This window comes from Aquarana catesbeiana, linkage group LG05 (assembly GCF_042186555.1).
Source record: "Aquarana catesbeiana isolate 2022-GZ linkage group LG05, ASM4218655v1, whole genome shotgun sequence".
NCBI classification, from domain to species: Eukaryota; Metazoa; Chordata; class Amphibia; order Anura; family Ranidae; genus Aquarana; species Aquarana catesbeiana.
Genome location: NC_133328.1, coordinates 548,579,432 through 548,607,327, shown reverse-complemented (window position 1 = coordinate 548,607,327; position 27,896 = coordinate 548,579,432). Strand labels below are relative to the sequence as shown.

The following is a 27,896-nucleotide window of genomic DNA, read 5'->3' as shown; positions in this document are numbered from 1 at the left end:
TGGGGGGCACAGGGGGACACTGTGGGGAGGTGGGGGCACAGGGGGACACTGTGGGGAGGTGGGGGGCACAGGGGGACACTGTGGGGAGGTGGGGGTCACTGTGGGGAGCACAGGGGGTCACTGTGGGGGTGGAGGGCACACAGGGGGGCACTGTGGGGAGGTGAGGGGCACAGGGGGACACTGTGGGGAGGTGGGGGTCACTGTGGGGAGGTGGGGGGCACAGGGGGTCACTGTGGGGGTGGAGGGCACACAGGGGGGCACTGTGGGGAGGTGGGGGCACAGGGGGACACTGTGGGGAGGTGGGGGCACAGGGGGACACTGTGGGGAGGTGGTGGGGGCACAGGGGGACACTGTGGGGAGGTGGGGGCACAGGGGGACACTGTGGGTGGGAAGCTGTGCAGCAACTTTCTAATAGCAGCACGTGGTACAAGCTGCTGCACTTTCCTTCCTAGATGCAGAGTAGCGCGGGAAGCGGCTGTATACAGACCTCTCGTGATGCGCTCCTCCTCCTCCTCGCCGGCCCCTCCTCTTTTCTGTCCGTCCGAGGTGATGACAGATACAAGCACCTGGGGTGGACGGGAGGGAAGGAGGGGCCGGCGGGGAGGAGGAGGAGCGCATCACGAGGTGTTCTGTATACACTGCAGTCTCAGCAGTGAGCAGGGACCCGATCAGCCCGTCAATCACAGCTAGCTGACGGGTAGATCGGGTCCCGACTCCCAAAGTGGAAGCTGCCATGGGGCCCCCTACTGGCCACGGGCCCTCGGTCAGCGTCCGAACTGCCCGATGGTCAGTCCGCCCCTGCTCATGTTAATCCCTTCCTCAACCTCAGAACCAACATCAGAATCATGTAATGCCGGTGCATCACCAAGAAGCAAGTGGCTCACACTGTATTCAAATAATTCAGCTGACTCCTCCATGCATGATGCTGGGGCTATGGTAGGAGTACCTGTGGACAAAGAGGCAGAATAAGCTGCTCTGGCAGCAGCGCTGGACTGCATACAAGTCTCAACTTCGGTGATAGAGGTTGAGGAGGATGAGGATGGTTTACTAGGCCAGTCCACCACCTCCTCTGCATGCTGTGGCTGGATAGCATGGACAACATCACTAAATAGAGACAAACGTACCCTGCCCAAGGACGGACCACGTCCACCTTTGCCCGTGGACACTGACGCTGCTGGCTCACTCATAGTGGCATAGGATTGTCTGCCTCTCCTTTTTGGCCACCCAGACATGACGGGGGTTATTACACAAATTTAGTAGATACTGGGAAATGTGTTGTTGGATGCACAATGAAAAGCGATGTTTTGTGCACTTTAAATTGAGGACTACCACAGACAGAAATGTAAAAACTATAGAAAAAATTAAAAAGGGAAAACAACAGTGTCGCAGTCAGAAAAACTGCGGCTGACAATTTAAAAAAAATGGGGCAGGCATAGGAGAAAAAAAAACACAGCAACCAAAAAAAAAGTAAAAGAGTATACAGCACTGTATACAGCACAACATTTTATTGAATGCTGTGTTAAACACTGCACTACACTGACACTACACTGACACTACACTATACTAACACACTATACTGACACACTACACTATACTCACACTACACTTATGCCCCGTACACACGGTCGGATTTTCCGACGGAAAATGTGTGATAGGACCTTGTTGTCGGAAATTCCGACCGTGTGTAGGCTCCATCACACATTTTCCATCGGATTTTCCGACACATAAAGTTTGAGAGCAGGATATAAAATTTTCCGACAACAAAATGTTGTCGGAAATTCCAATCGTGTGTGTACACAAATCCAACGGACAAAGTGCCACGCATGCTCAGAATAAATAAAGAGATGAAAGCTATTGGCCACTACCTCGTTTATAGTCCCGACGTACATGTTTTACGTCACCGCGTTTAGAACGATCGGATTTTCCGACAACTTTGTGTGACCGTGTGTATGCAAGACAAGTTTGAGCCAACATCCGTCGGAAAAAATCCTAGGATTTTGTTGTCGGAATGTCCGAACAAAGTCCGACCGTGTGTACGGGGCATAACACTGCACTGACAGACTACACTGACACTACACTATACTCACACTATACTCAGATTACACTAACACTACACTGACACTCTACACTCAGACACTAACTTGCTAGTAGCAAACAGAGCCCTGCTCTATTTATCTCCACTCCAACAACACACTACAAAAGGTTCCAGTGGGAAGGAAACTTTTATAGTGTGGGGTGGGACTATGAGCACTGAGCCATGATTGGGTAAAGTCATCATGACTTTGTCCAATCATCGCTCTGACTGTGCTCTGTGCCCTGATTGGGCAAAGCCTTGCTTCATCCAGTTAGGGTCCTAGAATGCACTGTGCAGCGCATTGTGGGGCGCTCGGCAAACATCCCGCCGAGCGTCCCGCAAATTCGGGTGTTCGCCGAACTGGCGAACAGGTGATGCTCGGGCCAAACTTTGGCTTGGCTCGAACTGTTCACCCAACTTTAGCCAGCAACAGTGTTCCTGATCGTAGCCACACCAGTGCAGTGTTGCCTCTGCCTACCATGTGTACTAACCCTGGCCTTTTTATTGTTCCTGCGAGACACCAGGCATAGCCATCCTGCGGATAACTGCACTCCTGGAACCACAGGAACTCTTTTGTTCTTCCTTTCTTTAGCCCCCTATACTTTCTGGCCAGTAAACATGGCATTCCTGGGGCAGCCATTTATCAATAGCCTAGGCTTGCATGGATTATAGGAACTGAGACTGCTATAGGTAGCACTACACTAAGATATATTCCCTGACCACTGGTACAGAGGCAACCATTACAGTACATTGATTTTGACACAATTGGTTTTAACGTGATTCACCCTCCCACGGGCTTAATCGTAGAGATGGGAGTGACAGTTTAGTTTCAGGTTACATGCATCATAAGGCATTGCAACAAATGAGGATCAGCCAGACTAAATAATACAAAAGAAAAGAAAAGAAGAAAATAAAATAGGTGTAGCAACCCCTTGTGTACATAGTGTGTATAGGTTAGGTAAATTTGGTTCAGGACAACACGACATCGAGCTTCAAGCATAGAAAAGTTCAGACATTGAAAGCCCAAAAAATAGAGCTGTCAAAAATGTAGCTATCCAAATTTGTCAAGAAAAATGCAGGTACCTGATTTAATGTGGCTTCTCATTTATAGTCATTTTCAGCCGGCCAGATGAGCCCCAACTGGATGCCGGTGCTCTATCGATATGTGCCCTCCGTCAAAAAGTGCCCGCACATGCGCAGAACGGAAGAGCACTCCAGCTGATTTGCCGATCAGCTGGAGTGACGTCCGCATAGCGCATGCGCACATTTTAGGAGGGTTTTTTCAACGGGAGATACCATTTCACGGGCACAATTGAAAGCTATGCAAAGAGCAGAGGGACACCGTAGATGTCAGATTGTGCCTCGTTGTAAACCCGCGGCGCAACACCGAGGCACGATATGACAAATACGGTGTCCCTCCGCTGTTTGCATAGCATTAAATTATGCCCGAGAAATGGTATCTCCTACATCGAAAGAAGGCTCCTACGATGTGTGCATGCGCTATGGGACGTCACTCCAGCTGATTGGCAACCCAGCTGGAGTGCCCTTCTGTTCTGCCCATGCGCGGGCACTTTTCGACGGTGGGCACATATCGACAGATATTTTTTACATGTTGGCGCTTAGAGCGGAACTCTATGGGTTTTTTAGGGTCACGAGATAAAATGTCCGGTGCATAATTGCCATACTCAGGAGGAGTAGTAGAATGTGTTTTGGGCTGTAATTCTAATGCCCTGTACACACGGTCGGACTTTGTTCGGACATTCCGACAACAAAATCCTAGGATTTTTTCCGACGGATGTTGGCTCAAACTTGTCTTGCATACACACAAAGTTGTCGGAAAATCCGATCATTCTAAACGCGGTGACGTAAAACACGTACGTCGGGACTATAAACGGGGCAGTGGCCAATAGCTTTCATCTCTTTATTTATTCTGAGCATGCGTGGCACTTTGTCCGTCAAATTTGTGTACACACGATCGGAATTTCCGACAACGGATTTTGTTGTCGGAAAATTTCATAGCCTGCTCTCAAACTTTGTGTGTCGGAAAATATGATGGAAAATGTGTGATGGATCCTACACACGGTCGGAATTTCCGACAACAAGGTCCTATCACACATTTTCCGTCGGAAAATCCAACCGTGTGTACGGGGCATAAGTATGCCCATGCTGTGTGTGAGAAATATCTTATTAAATTTACAACTTTGTAAATAAAAATGATTTTACATTTTATTTATGCTTTTTCCAAAAACTTGTGGCAAAAGGGAAGTCTTCAAAAGACCCACCATGCCTCCTAAAAATACTTTGTGGTGTTTACTCTTCAAAATGTGTTTTTTTTGTATGTGTTTCCACTGTCTTGGTCCTGAAGGTGCTCCTTAGATTTTGGGCTTCTCTATGTGGCTATCTCAGAACAGAGCAATTCTAAGTATGCCCAAGCTGTGTGTTAGAAAAATCCTATTATTGACAACTTTGTGTAAAAAAATACTTTTCCATTCCACATTTTCCAAAAAGTTGTGACAAAAAAGGAAGTCTTCAAAAGATTCACTATGCTTCTTAGAAAATACCTTGTGGACATTTTGTAGGTGTGCCCACTATCCTGGATCTCCAGGGCCCCCAAAAATGTGATAGGTAGTCAGGAAATTAGATGCATAATGTATGCCCCTGGAATGCCTAAAGATGCTTCTCACAAAATGTGGACATTTTGTGGGTGTGTCCACTATCCTGGTTCTCCAGGGCCTCCAAAATGTTATAGATAGTCAGGAAATTAGATGCGTTATTTATGCCCCTGGAATGCCTAAAGATGCTTCTCACACTTTTGGTATCGCCAATGTCAGAGAACAGTCCGCAGAAGAACTGGCACATCAGCTAATGCCCAGCAGAATCGCAAATTGGCACATAGAAATTCACCAATGCTAATGTGCATGCGCACACAGACACGAACGGCTGCAAAGATTCATGTGTCAGTGTGCACGCGCATGCACCAAGGTGCACGCAATTCAGGACAGATTCTGGCGCCCAGTGGCCTCTTTAAAGCCAGCAGCATCAGCCACTAGTTGCTGGATGATCTTGAGCTCACCTGTGTGTTCCTATTCTTGATACTATTGGATTTCCTGTTACCGACCCGGCTTGCCTTTGAACTGTCTTGTCTCCATTCCTGGTTTTGACCCTTGGCTTGTTCCATTGACTCTGCTCCTGTCTGCTGTACCCGTGTATGACCTCTAGCTTGCTCTTCTGGACTCCTCTGCTACCTGATTACCAGTATATGACCCTGGCTTACTCCTGACCTTGCTTGCTGACTTACCCTTGGCTGATATTCCGTGTATGACTACTGGCCTGGCTCCTGACCCTGCTCCTGGCTCTTCCTTCGACCAAGTTTCATCAGGTATATCTGAGGGTCCCTGCCCAGCAGTTCTTCCTGCTTGTCCAGCCACCATCCAGCAGACATCTCATCACTCAGCCTATCGCAGCTGGCAATCCCTGCTTCTTGGGGCACAGCACTCCCTGTTACCACCTTCAGGGGTGCCCTGCACTCAGCCACAACGGAAGCCCTCTCAGCACTTTGGCTTCTGACCAGGTACGTGATAGCCATACTCGGGAGGAGTAGCAGAATATGTTTTGGTGTGTAATTCTAAGTATGCCTATGATGTGAATTAGAACTACCTTATTAATTGACTAACTTTGTGTAAAAAAAAAACATGTTTTCATTTTCTTTCCTGTTTTTCAAAAACTTGCAAAAAAATGACATTTTCAAGAGATTCACTATGCTTTTCAGAAAATACCTTGTTTGCTTTCTAAAATGTTGTCATTTTGTGGGTTGGTCTCCTGTCCTGGCACTTCAGTGAAGAAAATTAGATATGTAATTTATGCCCCCTGAAAGCCCAAAGGTACTTCTTGAATTTTGGGCTACTTTATGCATCTAGGCTGTAAAAAAGTCTCACACATGTGGTACCCCAAACTCGAAAGACATAGCAGAATGTGTTTTTGGGTGTAATTGTAAACATTCCTATGCTGTGTGTAAGATATAACTTATTAAAATGACAACTTTGTAAAAAACAAAAAAAAAAAGAAACATTTTATTTAACCACTTGTCTACTGGGCACTTAAACCCCCCTCCTGCCCAGACCAATTTTCAGCTTTCAGCACTGTCACACTTTGAATGACAATTACTCAGTCATGTAATACTGTACCCAAATGAATTTTTTGTCCTTTTTTTCAAACAAATAGAGCTTTCTTTTGGTGGTATTTGATCACCTCTGGGTTTTTTATTTTTTGCGCTATAAATGAAAAAAGACCGAAAATTTTGAAAAAAAACGCATTTTTCTTAGTTGCTGTGATAAAATTTTGCAGATTAGTAATTTTTCTTCATAAATTTTGGCCACAATTTATAAAGCTACATATCTTTGGTAAAAATAACCCAAATTAGTGGATTTTATTTGGTCCGTGTGAAAGTTACAGAGTCTACAAGTTATGGTGCAAATCATAAAAAATTGATCACACCTGATGTACATTTCTTGTGACCCGAACAAGTCAGGAAAGTACAAACACCCCCCAAATGACCCCTTTTTTGAAAGTAGACATTCCAAGCACGAACCTATGACTGTCACAAGGGATATTTACATTCCTTGTGACAGCAATAAAAGTAAAAAAAAAAAAAAATTTTTTTTAAACACAATTTATAAAGTAAAAAAATAAATAAAATAAATAAATAATAAAAAAAAAATTTTCAAAGTGCCCCTGTCCCCGCGAGCTCGCGCAGCGAAGAAAACGCATACGGAAGTCGCTGTGTTCAAACCACACATGTGAGGTTTCGCTGCAATCGTCAGAGCGAGAGCAATAATTCTAGCCCTAGACCTCCTCTGTAACTCAAACCTGGTAACCGTAAAAATTTTTTAAAGCGTCGCCTATGGAAATTCATAGGTACCGTAGTTTGTCGCCATTCCACAAGTGCGTGCAATTATAAAGGGTGACATGTTTGGTATCTATTTGTTTGGATTTTTTAAAATTCATTAAAGTGTCCCTTTTCCAAAAATTTGCGTTTAAAACACATTATAGCAAAGTGTAATTTCTTCAGTGTTGTTAAGTGAAAAGATATAATAAAATATTTACAAAAATGTGAGGGGTGTACTCACTTTTGTGAGATACTGTATACCATAGTTCGGGGGTCGGCAACCAGTAGATCGTGGACAGGTGGCTGGTAGATTACTTGTCTGGGCTTGTTGATCCGCCATTGCAGGGTATCAAACAGAGTGTAATGCAGAGGGACTACTTGTAAAGTTGAAGCTGTAGTAGGGAGTAAGGGCCACATATGCTGATGCTTCCTCTGTAGTGCTGGCTCCTGCTGGCTCCTGTCCCATGTGGAGTAATACCAACTGCACTCCACCTCTTATCCCGGCTAGCGGTCTCCAAAGTGGTGCCAGCAGCAGGAAAGAAGAGATCTTCAGGTCAGTGTGAAGCAATACACTGGGCATAATAGTAATGGGCTGCTTTCACACTGATGTGCTGTGGTTTACCCACACCACGGGTGCATTGCAGTGTACCTGCAGCTTTCCTATATCTATTATATCCTGCATCCATGTTTCAACCGCAGGGGTTTACCACCCTCCAACTTGGGGAATGAGCCCTAAGGGGTCATTCACAAGTGCAGCAGGTACTGCTGCTCCACTGAAAAGCGATCCAAGTGTGTTTGACATATGTTGCCTCCTCACCACCTGATTTAAACCTATGATTGCTCTGCAATGCATGTGATTGCGAAAAGGTAGTACAGTAATTAGAGGTTTAAATCAAGTGTGAGGCGACGAGACTGTGCCCAGTGATTGACTTCTCCCATGTTGTTCAGGCAGATCTCCACCACTTTAAGGTTGCCTGCCCCTGCCATCGTTTGTAGACTTTGTTGTAAACTTTCACACAGACTAAATATTATACACAGATTTGGGTTATTTTTACCAAAGAAGAAAGATTACTTATTTGCCAACACAAAAGCAGAAAAAGTTTCAAAACGATCGGGTTTTGAGCAGAGCCTATACCTGGTGATTTTGTACCTCTTTTTTTCATGTTTTTATCAGGCTTTTTCAAGTGTTTCTTCCCATGTGTCAAGGATTTTTTTACTGGGCTGGGCAAAGGGATGGAGAGCAGATCTATAGGACAGGAATTATTCAAGCATAAAAATGCACGTATTGAAAATTTATAGGTGCTCCTCCTGAAGTCTCTTGGACCAAAAATGCCTAAATACACTTAAAAAAGCTCACATACTTTTTTGAGCATAGGGTGCAGAGCATAGGGTGACTGAGGTTAAAATGTGAACAGGGACAATTAGAAAGCATGGGATTCTGAATGTTGAGTATAGTCAAGCATAGGGAAATGAACAGAAAAAGTGTGATTGGGCTCAATGTTGTAGTTTAAGCATTATAAAAAATGCTCCCTGAAAAATGAGGCACTGGTACATACCCTCCCTGGCGGTGTCCAGCTCCCTATGCCTGTTGTTTGAAAAACCCTTGCCTTGAGAATGAAGAGACACATATTTCAAAATTTGGTTCCCATTGACATCTGCTGGGTTTACATTATTCGTTTGCAATTTTTGAACTTTTTTATCAGTTCAGTGAACATCCCACGAAATGAACCCAGGAACCTCCCTCGTCGGTTCTGCATAAAGAAGGATTGCATGTGCCCCCGTAGTATGCACGTGAAAAGATATGCAATCTGTAGCACTGTCTCAATGACCTCTTTCACACTTCATCAAACTGTGACAGCTGCATTACCTCTCTTATAACTTCCTCTTCACCATTCTCTGACACACCCAACCTGAACATGATACTTACATGGATGTTTGGCTAACAAATATTTAACACCACTCAATTAATTTGTATTTCCTGAAGTGCTTGAATTCAGCCATATGACAAAGGTCTGTAGACTGCAAAGCTGGCCATTGATGGATCAAGTGCACAGTAGCACTTCCTATGTATGGATGCTGCATCATAGCATTTTCCTATTCTGTATGCTGGGTATAATTCTAACCCTAAAAACTGGTTATCCAGGTTGACATCTCTGCATGTTGAAATTACCTTATAGTTATATTACAGACAAAACCCAGAATTAGAGAGTGAGCCTTCACATGGGTAAAGTCTTGTACACACTCTTAGATTTTCGTACGACCGAACGTCCGTTTTTTGTGGCATGCTAGTCCCATGTCGAAAGTGAAGTGGTTACTCACAATACGAAAATTTTCGTACGACAGAATACAACTTCAGAAGTGACATAATGTGTTGAATAGTTTTGTATGTTTTCTTTCGTTTCTGGGCATGCGTAGTCTTGCTTTTACGATTTTTTTCGTACGAAAACCGTACTGATGAAATGAAAATTCAACGTTGAGTTCACATCCGACAAAAATTTTATAGTCTGCACATCCAGCTTTTGTCTGACAAAAGAGCGAAATTCGGCTGTCGAAAGCACCGATCCGAAAATCTTCAGACAGCTCGTCGTACAAATTTTTCCATCCGATTTTTGTATAGTTTTTACGGGCCTTAAGGGATCAGCATGTAAAGCAAGTTCCTCCACCCCAAACTCGCTCATCCATGTCTTTATGGATCTTGCTTTGTGCACTGATGCTCAGTCATGTTGGAACAGGAAACTGTTCCCATCAAATCTCTACATTGGTGGGGGGGACAGGGGGGTAAGCTCTGAACTGGAATCTGAGGGGAGAGCTTTGTACTTAGGGGGATGGAGAACTTGGATGTAGACAGCCCTCAGCCCTGCACTCCATACAAAGTTTACCCCTCAACCCCGCATTCCATATGTAGCACACCCCTCAACCCCGCATTCCATAAGAAGCGCACCCCTCAACCCCGCATTCCATATGTAGCACACCCCTCAACCCTGCCTTCCATACGTAGCGCACCCCTCAACCCCGCATTCCATACATAGCACAACCCTGCAGTATGTATATGGTGCACTCCTGAAATCCTGGTTTATAACAATGCCTCACTGTTAGTGCAGTTTAGCCACACTCACAATTTGATGCAGAGGTAATGATGTGCAGTAACCTCTAGCAACCAATCAGTGAACAGTAATAATCTGCTTTAATCTCTAGCAACCAGTCAGTAAGCAATAATGATGTGCAGTAACCTCTAGCAACCAATCAGTTAGCAGTAATGATGTGCAGTAACCTATAGCAGTCAATCAGTGAGCGGTAATGATGCGCAGTAACCTCTAGCAACCAATCAGCAACCAGAAATAATGTGTTTTAGCTTCTAGCAGTCAGTCAGTGAGTGGCAATGATATGCTGCAATCTCTGGGTCCAATCAATATTAAAGATGGCCCTGCAAGGACACCATACTTTTCATAGCGACAGACACTTACCTGATTTGTTTATGTCAAGCTCAGATAATTTTATGGCTAATTCACTTGTGTTCCCTCCTGCTGTGGTGAGTATATCATGCAGAGCATTCCTTCTTCCCGTTCTCCCTGAGGCTATGAAATCTGCATATGTAGATTCCACATCAGTCATTGCTACCAAGTATCCACATAGCAGTGCCTATAGAGAAACAAAGAAACATATTTTTGAAATATTTTAAAACATTAAATGCCAAAGGGTCAGTCAACCCCAAACTGGTGATGAATATGTACCTACAGTGACTATCAAGATTCTGAATCCACACTTACTGTAAGTGCAAAGAGATCTACAACAGCCTCAAAACTTTATAATGAAAATTCCAGGTTCTGCAAGGAAGTTTGGAGTTTGACCTATCCTCCTCTGCCTCACTATTGGTCAATAAGTCTGCCCATCACATTGATATGAGAACAGTGGGTCAAAGAGAAAATTCCTCTAAATAAGGACAGAGCCAGAAAAAATATAAAAAAACAACCTGATAGTGGTTTTAACTCGTTAGAGTTTGTTAAAAAAAACACACACACGCGACGTCACTGCAGCAATATGGGTTAGCTAAATCTCAACACCATCTTACTTACCTTAAAGTGGATGTAAGCCCCATTCATGAAATCTGACCTAAGCACATATATCTGTAGTGTTTAATTATCTCTCTCTAAAGCCCTAAGTCCCATGTCTTTCTGCTGCTCCGTTCCTCTGTTAATCACATGATAACTTCTGACAAGTTCTCCGACACAGGATATAAAAGCAGCTGGAAATTTGTGTCTCGGAGGGAACTTAGAGACAGATAAGCAGAGAGCTGGTCTATTCACAGTACAGCTCTGCAAGTTTCCTCTTTCCTCTGCCTATGTGGAGGGGAGGTGTCCCTTTTCACCAACCAGTTTTCACGCAGTGTATGTCCAGATTCCCCTCCCAGTGCTGAAACAGGAAAAAAGATTTCTAACATGATCTGCACTTTCTAAAGAACATATAAAGCTGAAGACAGCAGATATACATGTAAAACTTATGTAGGGAGATTTTTTTCATCCCTGTGTATTATCTGAGGCTGCTCACATCACTGGGTATATGTGAGGGTTTACATCCACTTTAAGGCACTGCTTCATCTGAAACTTTAGACAGAGCCATCTTAAGAGTTGTACACACGATAAGAATATCGTCCGTTTTTTGTTTTTTTTTGCAAGCTAGTCTACGTTTTAAAAATGCAGAGGTTACTACATTTACGAAAATTCTCAGACAGAATACAACTTTGGAAGTGATGTAATGTATTGTATTATATTTTCGGATGAAAACTGAATCGATTAAATGAAAATCATGAAGCAAAAAGGAAGTTCTGGACAGCCGCACTTTGGAATATAGCCTTTATTGTAAAAAGTCCAACAGATACAAACCACAGCAAAAAAATGGGACAAACGGGCTGACGCGTTTCACACTTAACAGTGCTTAGTCATAGCTGCCCTACCACCAAAAGCGATGCAATATATATACTAAAATATTTCAGATATGTGACTCCATGTGTAGTTAATTGAGTCTAATTACTCGATTAGATATTCAATTGAAAGAAACTCTTGATTAACAAACGTGATCAACATGTGTGATTTAGTGCACATAAAAATGTGAATTTAGTGTGAAGATGAAACAAATACTTTTATAATAAATTAAGATTAAACCAACTAAAATAAAATGTCTAAATATATTATTTTATTTTAATAAATTGTTCCAATGAACTGTGACCTGTGAATGTGTCTAATACATGTATGAACACTTAAATAGTTGGTGAACAAATAAAATAAAATGAAATGAAATAAAATGAAATGTGATAATAACTAAACATTTTAATGAAGTGAAAATAAGTGACAATTATAATTGTGAATCTGTGTTAATGATAATAATGAAAAAAAAAAAAAATATATATAGTGTAGTTGTATATGCGATTGGTGTATCATGAAGTCACATATGTTCCAAAAAATGTATACATGGACACATATACATATATATACACATATATACACATGTAAACATAATCCTTATTTGCACAACTGACTGTGGACGTAGACTTCAAATATAAGTAAACATTAAAACATTTATCACCATATAAAGAATTAATTAATTTCCTATCCAATTAAACACTTATCATTATTGAAAAATTTGTATATATTGTTATTATCACAAAATTTAAAAATGTTTCATTTATGTATAAAAAAAACTGTATCATAATTGTGTTCATACATTTATTAGACACATTCACAGGTCACAGTTCATTGGAACAATTTATTAAAATAAAATCATCTATTTAGACATTTTATTTTAGCTGGTTTAATCTTAATTTATTTATTAATCAAGAGTTTCTTTCAATTGAATATCTAATCGAGTAATTAGACTTAATTAACTATACATGGAGTCACATATCTGAAATATTTTAGTATATATATTGCATCGCTTTTGGTGGTAGGGCAGCTATGACTAAGCATTGTTAAGTGTGAAACGCGTCAACTCATTTGTCCCATTTTTTGCTGTGTATTTGCTGCGTGTTTGTATCTGTTGGACTTTTTACAATAAAGGCTATATTCCGGAGTGCGGCTGTCCAGAACTTCCTTTTTGCTTATTTTGCTATATGCTTATCCACTATCCACCTGGAGTGGTGATTCCCTTCCCCTGATGTTCCTGGACTGTGCATAAATGAAATGTACGATCTGGTATTGTATGAGAAAAATGTTCGTATTTGTCCCTTGGGATAATTTCAGATGAACTGTCATGATCGGCTCTTGAAAGCTGTACACTAACGATCAGATTATTGCTACGATCGCTTAGAAATCGGTATTTTTCCTACAATTTTCTCATCATGTGTACTAGGCTTTAGGCTGCTTACACATAGACAGTAAAAGGCATAAAAAATATTGGGTGTAGAAATCTGGGCATTTTTTATCTGCTCGGAGCTGCAAGTGCTGTGCGTGGAACAGCAAAATGCTCAGATTTCTATGCCCAGCTATTTTTTATGCCTGTCACCGTCCATGTGCATGAGATCTAATAAAGGGGCTAATAAATGTCAGCTTGAGCAACTGATCAACAGACTTTCTACAGCAGGTGGAAAAGAGAAAGTGAAAACTTTGGATAGAAGATTCAATAATGTTTATCTACAATTTTAAATATGTATCTATATTTATTTTTTTCATTTTTATTTTTCCAGTCCTGGCCAATTAAGAAAACGTATACAAAACTCCTATACATTCCCTCAAAGTTCCGAACAAATGCTAGCTTTTTGAATGACCTCCTGGCTTTGTTTACCAGGAACACTGTGCTCTCAGGTTTTCTTATTGGCCATATCTTTTATAAGGAGCCTCGAGCTCCTGGATGCTTTATTTATTCTCCATGATAAAGAAGGTAACATGAAGACTAACACTTCAACTGCTACCCCAAGGAGACTCTGCAGTAAGGATTGGTGAGGGCAGACCAGAAACTATCATGCCCAGAGGCGTGCGCACAGGGTGTTCCAGGTGTGTCCAGGCACACCCTAATGACCCTGTGCAGCACAGATTCCCCCTACTGTGCAGCACTGCCAGCTTCCCTCCTCTCCGCTACCACCGGCTGTTGCTGTAGGATGTTTTCGGATAAGTGGGGGAAGGGACCGGTAAATATGTAATTTACTGGCCCCTTCCCTTTCTGAAAGAACATTGTGAGTGATCGGTAGTGTGTGTTTGAGCTTTGGGGTACACACACTAATGCAATAAGCTACACACACCTATGATCATGCCTCTGAAATTTTGAAAAGATTAAAGATGGCCATAGACTATGTGATGAACTGGCCTAAATTAGCTCCATGGTGGCCCTATCGCTATCCTCCCACATGACATTCTTTGACTGAAAATTTAAAAGAAGCCGCCCAGAATATTTTAGATCGAACAGCAGCTGCAGCCGCTGTCCAGGTATACTGACAGGTGGCTGTTAGAATACAATAGGAGCATTGGGAGATGCATCTATCTGTGCTGTATAGTATGGACGGAGGAATCTGTTACATTTTTTTTGGTTCAGCTCACAGGCTAACTTTAGGAAGTCAGTAGGTAATTCAGCTCATCTGTCCATTAACAACAAATGGGTTTTTGGTGCATGATCCTTTAAAGCTAAAATATAATATGTGTATAGGGATCTGCCGCCCTCTACTATTAGCTGCTGACATCACAGTGGTATGTAAGGTTATGTATTAACACTGCCTGTCTCATGGAGGGGGCTTTGAAAACCCAGAAGGAAGAAGTAAAGAGAGAGACAGAGATCTGAGCCACATGGTTTTATACACACAGGGGCTGCTACTACTGCTGTATTTTCACCCAGATCAGACTCAAAAGACCATTATGCAAGTATTCCTATGTTATACTACATACTGGGGATAGTCCCGATGTTCGAGTTGAACGCAAGTTTGACTCGAACATCGGGTGTTCGCTCCTTCAGCGTTGGCGGCAAATTCGAGCGCCGCGGGATCGCAGTGCATTGATGTCTGATGATTGGCCAAAGCATGCACCTGACCTGCATGCTTTGGCCAATCACAGCGCACTCTGCTGTGAGTCATGATTGGCCAAAGGCAGGGTGCCTTTAGCCAATCATGGCTCAGGGGTCTAAGTCCACTCCCCACACTATATAAGGCTGCTTACACGACGGCCGCATATAGTGTAGTGAATGAGAGAACGTTAGCTAGAGGCAGGTTAGTTAGTGGCATGCAGGCAGTTTAATATATACAGTATCTCACAGAAGTGAGTACACCCCTCACATTTTTGTAAATATTACATACATATACACACACAGTGTAGTCAGTGTAGTGTAGATTATATATACAGTGCAGGCAGTGTATTAATATATACTGTATATATATATACCATGCAGTATGTATATATATATATATATATATATATATATATATATATATATATATATATATATATATATATATATGTGTGTGTGTGTACAGACATACATACACAGTGCAGTCAGTGCATGATGTAATACAGTGTGTTGAAGTGGTTAAGGGGAACCCTATGACAGAATTAAGAAAAAAAACAGGATGCCCCCCCCCCGTCCATACCAGGCCCTTTGGGTCTGGTATAGATTTTAAGGGGAACTCCACGCCAAAATTAAAAAAAAAAAAAAAAACAGCGTGAGGCCCCTCCCCCAAAATCCATACCAGACCCTTATCCGAGCAAGCAGCCTGGCAGGTCAGGGAAGGGGGGGACACGAACGAGCTCCCCCCCCCCGAACCATACCAGGCCGCTTGCCCTCAACATGGGGAGGGTGCTTTTTCTATTTTTCGGTCAGTCGGGCGGCATGATCGACGATGGATTTACATCACGGAACACTTTTTTTTTTCTTAAATAAAGGAATTGTCAAAAACCGTGTTTTGTGTTTTTTACTTTTTGACATTTTTTTGGTGAATGGGAACTTATTCTTTATAGACGATATATTGATGATGTGTTTGTCATATGGAAAGGTAACCAGGATCAATTTTTTTTTAATTTGCTTAACAATAGGAACATCAAACTATCATGGCACATTGAAAAGGATACCATATCCTTTCTCGATCTAGAAATATCATGAATTAATGACAAATCAGTAGAAACTCCAAAAGGTTGTACATTTTTTGTTTTCCAACTAGAAAAAAAAATGAAACTGCACCAACAGGAAGACTGACCTGTTCCTGCTCATTTCTATATAATGGCTGTACTCTTTTTTTTTAAATACTTATATTTTTATTTGTATGTATGTTTATGTGTGCCACTTTTCATAAATAGATTGTGTATGGTTTAAATGAAGACCAGTAATAGAAACCAAGTTGACAACAACTGTGTGTACCATTCTAAAAATAACGGATTAAACAGATTGCTGAGTAATGACATGTTCAAAGTGATAACCTTCAGCAGATTAAATGTTGTAATAAGATCTATGCTTTTCAGACACATTTTCTATAACAACGGCTGTTTCTGCTCTGCAAATGGACCACATACAATAAATTAATGGAAATTGATTTCAGGCAAGCTTGAAAAGTGCATCCATTTTCTGTAATGAAGACTATATGATACACGGTGAGGATTTGTGTCTGCTATTAACAAAGCAAACTTTTTAGGTTCTCAGATATCAAGAAGCTCTGGTGTGGGTCGTAGTGCCTGGAGGCTTTTTAGAACTTTGCGTGGGATAAAGCCTCTGTTCCTTGGTCCACATTCTACCTGTTAGCCATTATAAAGCTGGCCACAGATGATTTGAAATCAGCAGGGATCAGGCAAATTTCAAATTGTGTGTAGTCCTTCCTCTTTGACAGAAGTCAACTGTAATATCAACTTCTGTGGAAAAGGAATGTTGGAAAACGTTTGTCGATCAGTCAATTCACTGCAGCCACTTACCAGTGAATTCTGACTGTCGCTGTTGACAGCTGCTGTCAGAATACAATGTCCTAGTGAGGGGGATTCCTCCAGCCACCATGCTTGTGTGGTTGGACAAATCTGTTTGTCTTTTCATTCAGCCCACTGGCTGATAAAAAAAAAAGAAGAAGAATCATCTATGGCCAGCTTAGTCTCAGCTGTACACAGGCCTTTTTATGTGCGAGCGAACTGTTTTAAGGAGGATATTTATGTTGTTTTATGCTATGGACTTGATGTAAAAAAGGCTTCCTGCATTGTTTACTGCCTTACTGAATAAAAATGCAGGATAAACCAGCCTGGATTGCTTACCGACCCAGCAGATGCGACAGCTGACTGAAGCCCATCAGGTCTCCTTAAAGGAACATCAGTAGGTAAATCTGTTTCTACATGATGGCCTACAAAACTGCAACTCACGCTAAATTCCATAACAGATGGTCAATATGGCAACAATTTAGGACAAAGAGTCAGTAATTCCCTGTGCACTTCTTGGATGAGGTCCCAGCAGGACTGTTTTTAAGGCAGGGCAAAAGGGGCAGCTGCCCTGGGCCTCATCATTGTTGTGGAGCCCAAAGCAGCTGCCTCAAACTTGCCAACTATCCCAGTTTAAATTCCCTTATCCCTTGAAGTTTTAGTCCCGTGCTTTGTTCCGACATCTCAGTGTAAAGTTCTTTTGCTGCTGCCCAGCTCTGCCCTATTGCCATGTACAGATGACTCACCTGCAGACCCTGTGTTTACATGTAAATAACCTGCATTGATATGTATATAGAGGCAGCATTCATATGTATATCATGTCCCCCTGAGGTCATATCTACCATCATTTCTGCTGAATGCTGTCCATTGGGGAGGTAAAGGGGCATGCTTAAAAGGCCTACCCACAACTACAGTCATTAAGCCTAACATCAGCCTGTTCTACAAAGGTAAGCAAATTGAAGGTGGAACCCTTCTTCAAAAAAACATGGTGCCACAGCACCCTGAATTTTGGTGAATGTGAATACGCACATCTCAGCCGATGCATGAGGGTGTCATTAACAATTAATGTCACATTTGTGTATCTGCTAAAGGGCAGCATGTTTCTGTAGTGTCAGGAAAGCGATTTTGCATTTATTCCTGACACACACAAATGTGAACGCAGGCTAAATGTCTCAGTTACATTGGTGGTTAGTGTAAATCTTCTCATTACATTGGGACTTGGTGTACGATCCTTTCGTTCACACTAGTAGCCAGTGTGAAGGTCCCCCGTACATTAGTGGTCAGTGTAAATCCCTGTTTACATTGGTGGTTACTGTGAATGCTGTTATTACGCTAGTGGTCAGTGTAAATCCCAATTACATTGCTGGCCAGTGTAGAAACTCCACTTTATATTGGTAATCAATAAAAAATCCAAACTTGCATTTGTGTTCATTTCGAATTCCCCCTCACATTGATGGTCAGTGTAAATCTCCCTCACATTGGTGGTCATGTAATTTCCCCATAACATTGGTAGAATCCCCCACTATATACTTGCCAAAAATGTCCAGCTTTGCTCTACATGATTCAGAATTTGTCACAGTGTACTGCCCCCTAACTAATCCCATCCCCCCACCACTGCCACTGATCCCATCAACCCCCCAGAATTACCACTGATCACCCTCCCCTCCTCCCCCAGCATTGCCACTGATCCCAGGAGTCCTAGGATTCCTAGGAGTTTATTGTCTATTGATGGGTCCCCTCACCTTCCCAGTCCATGGTGTGAAGGCAGTGAGAAGATGATGTGTTGTAACTCTTAGCAACCAGTGAGCAATAATGCTGTGCACTAACCCCTTGCAACCAATCATTGAGCGGTAAGGCTATGCAGTAACCTCTAGGAACCAATCAGTGAGCAGTAATAATGTGCAGTAACCTCTAGCAATCAATTAGTGAGTGGTATAGATGCCCAGTAACCTCTAGCAACCAATCAGTGAGCAGTATTGATGTACAGTAATCTCTAGCAACCAAACAAGCAGAAGTCATGTGCTGTAACCTCTAGAAAATTAACGACGTGCCATAATGTGCGCTGTAACCTCTAGCAGCCAGTCAGTGAGCGTTAATGATACACTCTAACCTCTGGCAACCAATCGCAATTGCTGCCTGGTTTGATTCAGTAAACTGATTTTAAGTCTTGCTGCTATTTATTGTATGCCTCAGAGCATGTGGAGAGAGAAATTACATGGAAGAGGGGGCCCAAGAAAATGTTTGCCCAGGGTCCAGTCAATATTAAAGACAGCCCTGGGTCCCAGTACTTATAGTACATTCTACCATTTTCTTTGTTTCTCTTGTTGTTATGTATGTTTATTAAAGCTTTTACCGGATTTATGCATCCCTAGGGAATTGCAATGACCACTTACTATTGGACTTGTATGTATCTTATCTGAGCTTTCACATTTTCGCAGTACTGCTCTAAATATTTCCCTATTGGGAGGACACACTCTTTATATACAGTGCCTTAAAAAAAGTATTCATACCCCTTGACATTTTCCACATTTTGTCATGCTACAACCAAAAACGTAAATTTATTTTATTGGGATTTTATGTGATAGACCAACACAAAGTGGAACATAATTGTGAATTGGAAGGAAAATGATAAATGGTTTTCAATTTTTTTTACATATAAATATGTGAAAAGTGTGGCATGCATTTTTATTCAGCCCCCCTGAGTCAATACTTTGTAGAACCACCTTTCACTGCAATTACAGCTGCAAGTCTTTTTCGGGATGTCTCTACCAGCTTTGCACATCCAGAGAGTGAAATTGTTATCCATTCTTCTTTGCAAAATAGTTCAAGCTCTGTCAGTTTGGATGGAGAGCGTCTGTGAACAGCAATTTTCAAGTCTTGCCACAGATTCTCAATTGGATTTAGGTGTGGACTTTGACTGGGCCATTCGAACACATGATTATACTTTGATCTAAAGTAACCATTCCATTGTAGCTCTGGCTGTACAGGTTTTCTTATAAGATTGTATTTGGCTCCATCCATCTTCCATCAACTCTGACCAGATTTTTTTTATAGTTTTCTACATTTTTTTAAATTATATTTTTCACAATGCTTTGGTGGGGGGTAGGGTGGGGGTAGTGGATGGTATCAGTAGTTTTTTGTCTTTATTATTTTATTTTGTTATTTTTTACAATTTTACTTTTTTATTATTTTTTTATATTTTTTTTCACAATGCTTCTTATTGGTGGGGGGGGGGGGGGGGGGGAGTTTGTCAGTGGACAGTGTCAGTAAGGCAGTGGATGGTGCCATTCGTTGTTTGTTATTTTTTTTACAAATTATTATTTTTTATTTACAATTCAATGTTTTTTTACATTTTTTTTTTTTGGGGGGGGGGGGGGGGAGGTCTGAGGGTGAACAGTGTAAGTAGTTTTTTTTACATTTATATTATTTTTTACAATTTCATTTTTTTTTTATTGTTTTTTTTTTTACAATTTCCTTTTTTTATTGTGTTAATTACAATTATTTTTTTTTAATCAGCCCTATTGGGGGGCTTTGGTGAGATATCAGGGGTCTAAACCCCTGACATCTCCCCTTTGAGACAGAAAAGGGGACTGAGGACAGAGATTGCCCAGTCCCTTTCTCTGTAGCCTGAGCTGCACTGAAGATGAATGAACAGGTGGCTGCTGTTCATTCATAAACTGAAAACACAGTTTGCGATGCTTCAATTATGATCACTGACAGGTGGACACAGGAGGACATCGGGGCCAGAGAAGGACACAGGGGGCAGGAGGCGGGCACTGGAGCATACAGGGGGGTCTGAGGAGGACACATGGGGACAGTCAGGGATGATCGGTGTAGTGGTGGGGGCACTTACAGGCACCGATCTCCCTATAAAGCTTTCAATGAAGCAGCTGACAGCCACGGCGGGAGGGAGAGGAGGAGAAGCTCCTACCTCTCCGCATCTCCTCCTCTACCTTCCACGGCTTTCAGCTGCTTCATTTAAAGCCAATCAGGGAAATCGGTTCCTGTAACTGTCCCATCACCGCACCGATCATCCCTGACTGTCAACCAGGGATGGATCATCCATGGGTGCAGTGTGAGTAAGGCCACAGTCGCCCCCCCCCCCCCATGTTCAGTGAACATCCTGCACCCATGGATAATACGCCACTGTTTAGGATCCAACCATGGATACCTCAATGATTCCCATTGTAGGATAGTATCTAAGGCTAGCTTTGTGTGCCAACTGCACTGAAAAGATAGGGGCATCCAAATGTTTTGCGTTTACAGATCTAAGATGGAGAGAACGCCTGCTTTTGGTTTTGAAAAAGTGAAAAGGTTGGAAAATAAAGTGTAACATTTCTGCATTTGAAAAAGATCTGCAAGAGAAGCTTGGAAGTCTTCTAGCTTGTGCAAATACACAGGTAGATTGGATAACATTAATTGGAGTGGAGGTAGAGAATTACATTTATTTGTAGCCCTTGGACATCTTCTACCCATATATCTGAGATGCTTGCTAATCAGGTGTCTGCAAAGGTAAACAGACTTCCCCCACTTTTGAAAGTGAGGGGGTAGCTTCATGCTGAAAATTACTTTGTATGCTTGGAGGACTTGGACTTATGACTTATCGGATATACCTAACCAGAAGTTAGCCTGGTATACCTCCACATTTACTGTATCATGCAAAGAAAGAACAAGAGCAAGTTGTGGAGCAGCTGGTTGCTCCCCAGTCTCACAAAAGGATGGAATTAGATCAGTGAGGCCCGGAACGGAAAAGAAAGAAAAGTAGTGCAGGGCCAGGCATGACAGTGTGTGAAGGGGAGACAACATATGGGTTAATATGAAGAGCTAAGAGGGGAGGAGACAGTGAGTAAAGTCCAAGGGGCAGTGGTACTATTTAAGGAGGAGGCAGGACTGGGCTGGGGAACAGAAAGTTGTGGAGAAAGAAAGGAGGAGGCACCCGCCCTCCCTATATGTTGTCTGTGTTTGTTGGTTTATGTGTTTTTCTTTCTTTCAGGAGCATGGCAGATGGTCGTCATGGCAGCTGTGGAATGGCAGTGTTTTGTTGGTCTTTGATGGTGGCAGTAAACATATGTGATGGAAAGGGGTGGGGGGCTCATCGGTAGTATGTGCCCCTCCAGTGTATTCCAGTGAAAGGTTAGCTGAAATACTGTAATGGTTGCACTGCGGGAAGGGGGTTGTCTCCGAGGTGATTATATGGCTGGAGGCCTATCATGTGGAAAAAGGTCCCGCAGTGTATTGGTGGAATATGTGTTGGAGTTCGGGGGTGCTGTCAAAGACCAATGGACTGGAGTTACGCAAGTTGTTACAGATGTTATATTTTGGTATATATTTTATATTGGAGTTATTTATATGGTGTTAATAAAAATAGGCTGCTATGGGCATTTATGCTCCAAATTAAGGTGCGGTCTCATCATTTTAGAAGGGTAAGAAATGGGGATGTTGGAGTACAAGTGATATAGCAGTAAGAGGCAGGTTGGGTACCTCTGAACTACACTGGACTTATTCTCATGTTTGGGTGGTCTTAGGCAGCATCCTTTTATGGCCCAGTATTTACAAAGCCGTTTAGGAGTATTGTAAATCATGACCTGGAGTGTCAAATTGATGACCCCATGTACATTTTCAAAGTCTGCTAGTACTCTTGCCTATAATTGATATCAAAGTCTGCCAGAGGGCACCAGCACACATTGGCAGTCCTTTACTATATCACCCAGTATCCAGAAGCACTCCTTCTCAGAAACACATTCTCTACCGTTAGAGTGAAAAGGCTCTTCCATACATTTTCCCATACAGGTTTTCTTAGGGATATTTCAAGGAACCTAGGAATGCCTTTAAAGTGGTTCTAAAGGCAGAAGGTTTTTTATTTTTACCTTAATGTTTTCTATGCATTAAGGTATATAAAAAAAACCTATGTTCAGCTCTCCCCCAGCTCCCCCCTCCCCCTTTATACATACCTGAGTCTGATTTAGATTGTATCGCTACTCTCTCTCTCCCCTCACCTCACTAGTTCAGAGACACCAGCAGGAACAATTGTCTCCTGCTGATGTCTATCACAGTCAGTGAGGAGGGACTTGAGGAAGTGGAGGGCAGGGCTGAGCCACACTGTATGTGTGGTGTGTGTGTGTGCGTATGTGTGTGTGTGTAGTGAAGCTTGCATGAGTTCCCCTATAGCATGCAGCTTGCTATGAGGGCACTCAGCATGGGAGAGGAGCCAGGAGCGTCGGCAGGGGACCTAAGGAGAGGAGGATTGGGGATGTTCTGTGCAAAAACATTGCTCAGAGCAGGTGGGTATGACTTGTTTGTTATTTAAAAAAAAAAATAATACATTTTACAATCACTATCATCCCTATACTGATATGTTGTTAGAGTAGTTTAATCGCTTGCTGACCGCCTCACGCAGATATACTGTGGCAGAAGGGCACGTACAAGCAGAATCATGTACCTGTTCCTTCCCCCTTTAAGATGTGGCCAGAGCGCGCGCGCCCGCGGCAAGCTGGGTCGCGGGTCCCGCGGACACGATTGCCACGGCGATACCCACGATCGCCTCACGGGGAGGAAGAACGGGGAGATGCTAATGTAAACAAGCATCTCCCCGTTCTGCCTAGTGACAGTGTCACTGTTCTCTGCTCCCTGTCATCGGAGCAGAGATCAATGACGTGTCACACACAGCCCATCCCCCCTACAGTTAGAAACACGCCCCTAGGACACACTTACCCCTACACTGCCACCTAGTGGGTAACCCCTTCACTGCCAGTGTCATTTACACAGGAATCAGTGCATTTGTATAGCACTGATTGCTGTATAAATGACAATGGTCCCAAAAATGTGTCAAAAATGTCCGATGTGTCCGCCATAATGTCGCAGTCACAATAAAAATCGCTGATCCCTGCCATTTAAAAAAAAATAAATTATTAATAAAAATGCCATAAAACTATCCCCTATTTTGTAAACGCTATAACTTTTGCGCAAACCGATCAATAATCGCTTATTGCGATTTTTTTTACCAAGAATATGTAGAAGAATATGTATCGGTCTAAACTGAGGAAAAAAATTGTTTTTTTATATATTTTTGGGGATATTTATTATAGCAAAAAGTAAAAAATAATGCGTTTTTTTCAAAATTGACGTTTTTTTTTTTGTTTATAGTGCAAAAAATAAAAGCGCATGGGTGATCAAATACCACCAAAAGAAAGCTCTATTTGTGGGAAAAAAAGCATGTAAATTTTGTTTGGGAGCCACGTCACACGACTGCGCAATTGTCAGTTAAAGCGACGCAGTGCCGAATTGCAAAAAGTGCTCTGGTCAGGAAGGGGGTAAATTCTTCCTGGGCTGAAGTGGTTAATAGAACCCAGAAAAGTATGTTAAAAAAAAAGAGGCTGATGAGGATGGAAGAGACTGGAGCTTCCTGTTACCATACTTAATTTTTACAGTAAGGGAAGTGCTATAATCTATAAGACTCCTATAAGAAAGTTTAATCGAGCAACTCCCTCAGATTCAGGATAGAATAGCAGCAGACATGCCCATAGCGTGGGAGAATATGCAGCAAGCCCAAGAGGCACCCTTCTCCACTCTAGTAGAGATTTCCAGTCACTTCCAGTCCTGATAGGAAGGGAGGGAAAATCTCCCCAGTAGGGACACAGACAGCAATGAAAGCTTGACAGAGGCTCTAACTCTTCTTGACTCAAAACAAAATAAAATACAGCAAATGGCATGCACTTTTCTATGGATGGTAAGTTTAACCATTGATGTCTGAGCTGCACTTTTATCACAGTGTCACGCACTATAAACTTTTGTTGTAGTGCATTTGTGTCAGGAATTGCCTGAACGATTATTATCAAAGGCAATATACTAAAACTTAAAGTCTCTGTCAATATTGCAGCAGTGCTCTAGCTGTTCAAAAAAAGCAGGTATAATATATACAGTTCATGCATAGGGTGATATGGGCAGCGAAGATTTAGATGTCGCTTTCATGGCGTTTCGTGTAGGGTACTTCCACCATATAATAACACCACGTGTGGGATAACTTCCCTATGGGGATGCACTCACCAGAAATATAATTATATTGAGCCTGGGTTCAAAAAGGCTTCTCCACCGCTCCAACTCAAACGTCCACCAGGTGTCAGTCATGCTATTGGGCGCTCAGATTGGGCGCTATGTCCACATAGTGTCATATTGTTTAAAACATAAACCTTTATTCCAAAAAAAGTCCCCCCTAATCATATATGCGTACCAAAGATTAGAATTGTGTCGATGTCCCAATATTTATGGACCTGACTGTATATACAGTCAGGTCCATAAATATTGGGACACCAACACAATTCTAATATTTTTGGCTGTATAAACCACCACACTGGCTTTGAAATGAAACAAACAAAATGTGCTTTAACTGCAGACTTTCAGTTTTAATTTGAGGGTATTTACATCCAAATCAGGTGAACGGTGTAGGAATTACAACAGTTTGTATATGTGCCTCCCACTTTTTAAGGGACCAAAAGTAATGGGACAATTGGCTGCTCAGCTGTTCCATGGCCAGGTGTGTGTTATTCCCTCATTATCCCATTTACAATGAGCAGATAAAAGGTCCAGAGTTCATTTCAAGTGTGCTATTTGCATTTGGAATCTGTTGCTGTCAACTCTCAATATGAGATCCAAAGAGCTGTCACTATCAGTGAAGCAAGCCATCGTTAGGCTGAAAAAACAAAACAAACCCATCAGAGAGATAGCAAAAACAATAGGTGTGGCCAAATCAACTGTTTGGAACATCCTTAAAAAGAAAGAATGCACCGGTGAGCTCAGCAACACCAAAAGACCCGGAAGACCATGGAAAACAACTGTGGTGGATGACTGAAGAATTCTTTACCTGATGAAGAAAACACCCTTCACAACAGTTGGCCAGATCAAGAACACTCTCCAGGAGGTAGGTGTATGTGTGTCAAAGTCAACAATCAAGAAAAGACTTCACCAGAGTGAATACAAAGGGTTCACCGCAAGATGTAAACCATTGGTGAGCCTCAAAAACAGGAAGGCCAGATTAGAGTTTGCCAAACAACATCTAAAAAAGCCTTCACAGTTCTGGAACAACATCCTATGGACAGATGAGGCCAGGATCAACTTGTACCAGAGTGATGGGAAGAGAAGAGTATGGAGAAGGAAAGGAACTGCTCATGATCCAAAGCATACCACCTTATCAGTGAAGCATGGTGGTGGTAGTGTCATGGCATGGGCATGTATGGCTGCCAATGGAACTGGTTCTCTTGTATTTATTGATGATGTGACTGCTGACAAAAGCAGCAGGATGAATTCTGAAGTGTTTCGGGCAATATTATCTGCTCATATTCAGCAAAATGTTTCAGAACTTGCTTCACAGTGCAGATGGACAATGACCCGAAGCATACTGCGAAAGCAACCAAAGAGTTTTTTAAGGGAAAGAAGTGGAATGTTATGCAATAGCCAAGTCAATCACCTGACCTGAATCCAACTGAGCATGCATTTCACTTGCGGAAGACAAAACTGAAGGGAAAATGCCCCAAGAACAAGCAGGAACTGAAGACAGTTGCAGTAGAGGCCCGGCAGAGCATCACCAGGGATGAAACCCAGCGTCTAGTGATGTCTATGCGTTCTAGACTTCAGGCTGTAATTGACTGCAAAGGATTTGCAACCAAGTATTAAAAAGTGAAAGTTTGATGGATGATTGTTAATCTGTCCCATTACTTTTGGTCCCTTAAAAAATCGGAGGCACATATACAAACTGTTGTAATTCCTACACAGGGGCGGACTGATAACTCATGGGGCCCCCGGGCAATAGGAGATTATGGGGCCCCCAGGCAATCAGAGATTATGGGGCCACACAGTATACACACACACAGTATACAATCACATAGTATACACATAATTGTACACACAGTATACACAGACAGATGTAAAAAAACACAGATTTATACATACTGTCCCTGGTTTTACTGAGGCTGGCAACCCTGATGGGGCCCCCTAGTGGCCCAGGGCCCTCGGGCAGTGCCCGAGTTGCTCAATGGTCAGTCCGCCCCTGTTCCTACACCGTTTACCAGATTTGGATGTAAATACCCTCAAATTAAAGCTGAAAGTCTGCAGTTAAAGCACATCTTTTTCATTTCATTTCAAATCCATTGTGGTGGTGTATAGAGCCAAAAAGATTAGAATTGTGTCAATGTCCCAATATTTATGGACCTGCCTATATATATATATATATATATATATATATGTATATATATATATATACAGTATATTGTGACGGTATGCGAGGTGAGGTCATCGATAATCGATATATTTTACCTTGCATTTGTTCTATTGTCAGAGACTGAACCGGAATCCGGCCTGGATTTTTCCAGCCCCTGTGGCAGGCTTTGTTCCGGTCCGGGTCTTGTGGTCCACTTGAGTCCATGCTCAGGTGGAATTTAAATGACCAGGAAGGGAGCACAGCAGTTATCTGGCCTGAGACTCGGAAGGGAATCTGAGAGAAAGGAGCCCTGTTTGTTTGGATTGAAAACAAAGGTTTGCTTTACCTCATGTTTTGTAGGTGTCGGGGATCAGCCCCACACCCTTTAGACAGCAGTGTACTGTTTAGTTTAGCGCCGGACGGCAAGGATTTGTTTTACTGTTTTGTTTATTTTTATGGCTTTGCAAACCACCTATAAATAAAGCTGGCAACCCGCCAGATTTTAAAGAAACTGCCTGTATGCTGACCTTCATTCTGAGAAAAGGTGAACCCCACAAGCTAATATATATATATATATATATATATATATATATATATATATATTAATATAATATATATATATATAGCACCCTCTACCTAGTGTAGGTGCTAGAGTGAGTTTTTTTTGTAGAACAGGTAAGTTTAGGCAGGTCTAGCTAAAAGCTAGGGAGTGGCTCAATATAGGCTGGTGATTTATAGATAGCATCATCTTTCGGTTACCTCCCTTCTGCTTCTACAGGATTCTAGAAAGAAAGGAGGGGAAGAGAGGTGGAGCTATCTGGGGTGTTCTGAGGAGCCCTGACCAATCCCCAACCTGGATTGGCAGGGGGCAGGCCTCCTTAAAGTGCAAAT

The 27,896-nt window shown here is 42.2% G+C and overlaps 1 protein-coding gene across 2 annotated transcripts in view; it reads right to left on the bottom strand.

Annotated features, from left to right (window-relative positions):
- The window catches only part of PKIA (cAMP-dependent protein kinase inhibitor alpha), a 77,060-nt gene that overhangs the window by 12,627 nt on the left and 36,537 nt on the right, over window positions 1-27,896 (bottom strand). For both annotated transcript variants that reach the window (XM_073631845.1, XM_073631847.1), the window contains exon 2: window positions 10,424-10,598. In XM_073631845.1, coding sequence (XP_073487946.1) covers window positions 10,424-10,571 — 148 coding nt within the window. In that variant the 5' untranslated portion in view covers window positions 10,572-10,598. The remainder of the gene's footprint in view (window positions 1-10,423; window positions 10,599-27,896) is intronic.